Below are 4,014 nucleotides of genomic sequence, written 5' to 3' on the forward strand. Positions count from 1 at the left end.
TCAGAATCTTTTTCTTTTGGAGTTGGTGGAAGAAAGTTAAGCCAAAGTACGCCAGTTATTCTACCCTAAAAATTAAAATATGAATATTTTAAATATTTTAAAATTAAAATATATAAATAAATATAATTTAATAAAATTTAAAAAACTTATATTAATACATACAAATGCTATAGTTGCAACAAGTATAACAACACCAGCTACAAATTGTATGTTATATTTAGTTCGAGCTTTAGCATCTGCTTCTTTCCATGAGCCACATGGTACAAGCACTTCATCCATAGATGGTGGTTTAACATTATCAGGAATTTTATTACCATGATAAGATCGCATATCTTAAAAAATTTTTAAAATTAATATTTTAAAACTTTTATAAGTAAAAGTATATAGTATAAGTAACTTTTATAAGTAAAAATGTTTTTTGTAAAATTATAATTTTAATTGAAAGTATAAATTGAATTAAATAATAAAAAAAAATACATATATATATATTAGACTTTAAAATTATTTACTATATATTTTTAAGCAATATCAAATAGAAGGAATTAATATTATGTAAGGTTTCTTTAATAATAAATTATTTTAAATTATTTAAAATATAAATATTGTTATATAATATAATATTGTTATATATAATAATATTATAATCATTAACTTACTACTTCTTGCGTTTCGAGTAATTGATTGGAAAAGATGTCGTAACATTTTTATTTATTATTCAACTTTTAATACTTAATACGTAGATTTTCGGACAATATTAAAGAGAAAGTTGATGAAATAAAACGTTCAATACTTATTGCGCATGCGATTGTTATTAATATACAATAGCTAGATAGAAAAATCACTTGATAATTCTGTTTCATAAAATCATAAACGAAGAATAAAATAGATGTAACATTTAATGCATTTTTTGTCTCATAGGATTCCTTCTATTAGGATTCCTTTTCAATTTTATAATGGATGATTCTCAACGATTTGATTCAGATTGAAATATTAATGATAATGATTGGAATTAAAAGTAAATTTCAATAAATAAGAAATAAAAAAAATATTTTGTGACATGATTTTTACAAAAATTATTATATTACTATATTATAATTATTATATTGTAATACATTATAATGAGACTAATATCTTTATTTTTTACATTAAAGATTAATATATATTATAATTAAAAAAGAAAGTAATAAAATTATATTTTATGACATTCTATAGTATGAATCAAGAACTTCAAAGACAGGATAAGGTAAAGTAAGAATTGAGAATTAATGTCATTTCAGTATCATTCTTGAAATTTTAAAGAGATATTTTTAATACTCATAAAATGATACTGATGATGATCAATTTTTATTCTATCTTTATTCCTCTCTTACTATCTTTATATTTTTATTATGTTATCTTTATTTTATAATTTCATTTATGATATTTTAGACATTTTAAATGTATAGCGCTTTTTAATTCATTTCTGTCTATTTCTTCTTCTTATCTATATTTCTGCAAAATTTATCCTCAAGAGATACTTTCGTTATTATATAATAGTAATAAAAAGTTAACAAAAAAAAATAAAAATATTTGCAATTCCCATATATTTTTATTTTTTATCAAATATTCAATTAATTTTTGCTTTATTATATAACATTTATAATTACATATTAAAAATTGTTTGTAATGAAAATTTTTCAGCATATTTCAACAGATATAAATTTTTTAAACGATTACATAAATTTAAGTCAATAAGTATTTTATTTTTAAAAAATTGTATCTAAAATATTAAATTTTATATTTATACGCAATATAAATAAACATAGACAATTCTATTTTTTTTTGTTAAATAGTGATTACAAAAATAAATAATGAAAATATTTATAATTGGATATTTCTTCAAATAGATATTTATAATATTTTTAATTTATATAACAAAAAGAGACAATTGTTTTACATGTTCTATTTTATATTTTTGATATTTTTTACACTTAATTTGTTTTTGGACGTATATTAATACAATGCCAATTTTGTTATTTGGTTTTATACATTTACATTATATTATAATGTATGGTTTTAGCAATATAGTTCAAGAAATAATGCAATTTGATTTTTCTTGTACATTTCCATCTGCTTTTTCAATTTCAATTAATAGTGTATGAAAAATATCTGCAACAGACTGAAGCAATATTAAAAAATTAAATTAAAATTTTTCTAAATAATTCAGAAAAGAAAAAAAAAGAAACAAATAAAATAAGCTTACCTCATTTTGTTTTGCACTTGTTTCTAAGAAAGCTGCATGCCAAGAGTCTGCCAATCGCTTACCTTGTTCTGTTGTTATCATTCGGTCAACATATAAATCTGTTTTATTTCCTACTAATACAATTGGAACACTGAAATTTATAAAGAATATTTTTAAAATATTATTATTACTAATTTTTTTATAAATTAATAACATAAATAATAATATGACATACTGGACTTTTCCTGTTATATCCAATAACTTGTCATAAATAATTTGTACAACTTCAAAACTCTTAGCACTGGTTATGCTATATACTAAGACATAACCATGAATGTCCATAGAATACTGTGTTGGAAATATACTATATTCATCTTGACCTGCTGTGTCTACCAATTTAACTTCATAATCTTGACTATTTACTCGAGTACTTTTTGTAAATGCTGGAATATACATTCAAATTACTTGTATAAGAAAATAAATTAAAATAAAATAGTAGAAACTCACATCTTTTAAATCTTTATATCAAATTTTTAATAAATTGAATTAATTTTTATTAACAAAAAGCTTACATTTTTTTTTTATTATTATATTTAATTTGAAGAAAAATTTAATGATAAGATGTAAGGTGCTACTATATTACATATACACAATTATAAATAAATTTTATATAATTTTTAAATCTTATATAGAATAAAAAAACTAATAACTCAAGAATTCATGCATATTGCTAATAATATATCATGCTGTAACAATATTAATTTTGTAGTGTTAATAGTACTTCCTAAATTATATACAAACCGCACATAATGTAAATTAATTCAATTAATAAAATATTTTCTGTACTTGAACATTACTTGTATATAAAGTACAATAAAATAAAATTGACTAGTATTTCATGAAAACCAAACAAATTCATGAAGATCTCCAAATTTTTGTATTATAATTCTATATAACACAATTAAAATTTTTAATTTATTTGTTTGTAATTATGAAATTATTAAATAATATATCAATTAGTTATTAAATAGACAAAGTATATGTTATTTATGTTGTATAAGTAATATATTTATATATATTTTTCATTTAAATTATATTTATTTTTTAAATGAAAAATTATTAAATCTACATAATCTGCACATATTTTATTTAACTTACTTATTTTGCAACAGTAAAACATTTGAAATCACAATAATGCAAAAAATATATAATATTAATTAATATTTACAATCAATATTAATATTAATATCTTAAAAAACAAACAAGAATTTTATATATAATATTATACATAAAAAAAAAGTTTAATTATTGCAAAAAATTAGAATTAACTTACTTAATAATAATTTTAACTAGTTTCTTTGAATATAAGAATTTTCAATAATTAAATAAGCAAAAATTTCATTAATAATTTATAAAATAAAAATGAAATATAAGTAAAATATATAATAATATATAAATAAACACTTTTTAAAATAATTTTTTAACTTTTTTTAATTATTAATTTAAAATATATAATAATAATATAATAAAAAATATATATATAATAAATAAAAAAAAAGTAATTTTAGTTATTTTACATGTAGAATAATCTTATTAAAAGCAAAATTTTAAAATACAACATAAATATTAAGTCATGAATGTTATATATAATATTAAATTATTACCTTAATTATTGTAAACAACAGTTACTAAAATATATAAATTAATATGTTCATATATCATGGAGAAAAAGTATTGTATATAAAAGTATTGTATATGAATACATATATAATTAAAAAATGTTATTTATAAAT

General features: G+C 18.0%; 1 protein-coding gene across 3 annotated transcripts in view; it reads right to left on the bottom strand.

Annotated features, from left to right (window-relative positions):
- Positions 1 to 1,927: 1,927 nt before the first annotated feature.
- Positions 1,928 to 4,014, bottom strand: part of LOC102674076 (GTP-binding protein Rheb homolog) — a 4,379-nt gene continuing 2,292 nt past the window's right edge. For all 3 annotated transcript variants that reach the window (XM_006616069.2, XM_006616068.2, XM_006616070.2), the window contains 3 exons: positions 2,457 to 2,664; positions 2,243 to 2,372; positions 1,928 to 2,158 (listed from right to left, as the gene is read on the bottom strand). In XM_006616069.2, the coding sequence (XP_006616132.1) occupies positions 2,069 to 2,158; positions 2,243 to 2,372; positions 2,457 to 2,664 (428 nt within the window). In that variant the 3' untranslated portion in view covers positions 1,928 to 2,068. The remainder of the gene's footprint in view (positions 2,159 to 2,242; positions 2,373 to 2,456; positions 2,665 to 4,014) is intronic.

This window comes from Apis dorsata, unplaced genomic scaffold (genome assembly GCF_000469605.1).
Source record: "Apis dorsata unplaced genomic scaffold, Apis dorsata 1.3 scaffold_249, whole genome shotgun sequence".
Taxonomy (NCBI): domain Eukaryota; kingdom Metazoa; phylum Arthropoda; class Insecta; order Hymenoptera; family Apidae; genus Apis; species Apis dorsata.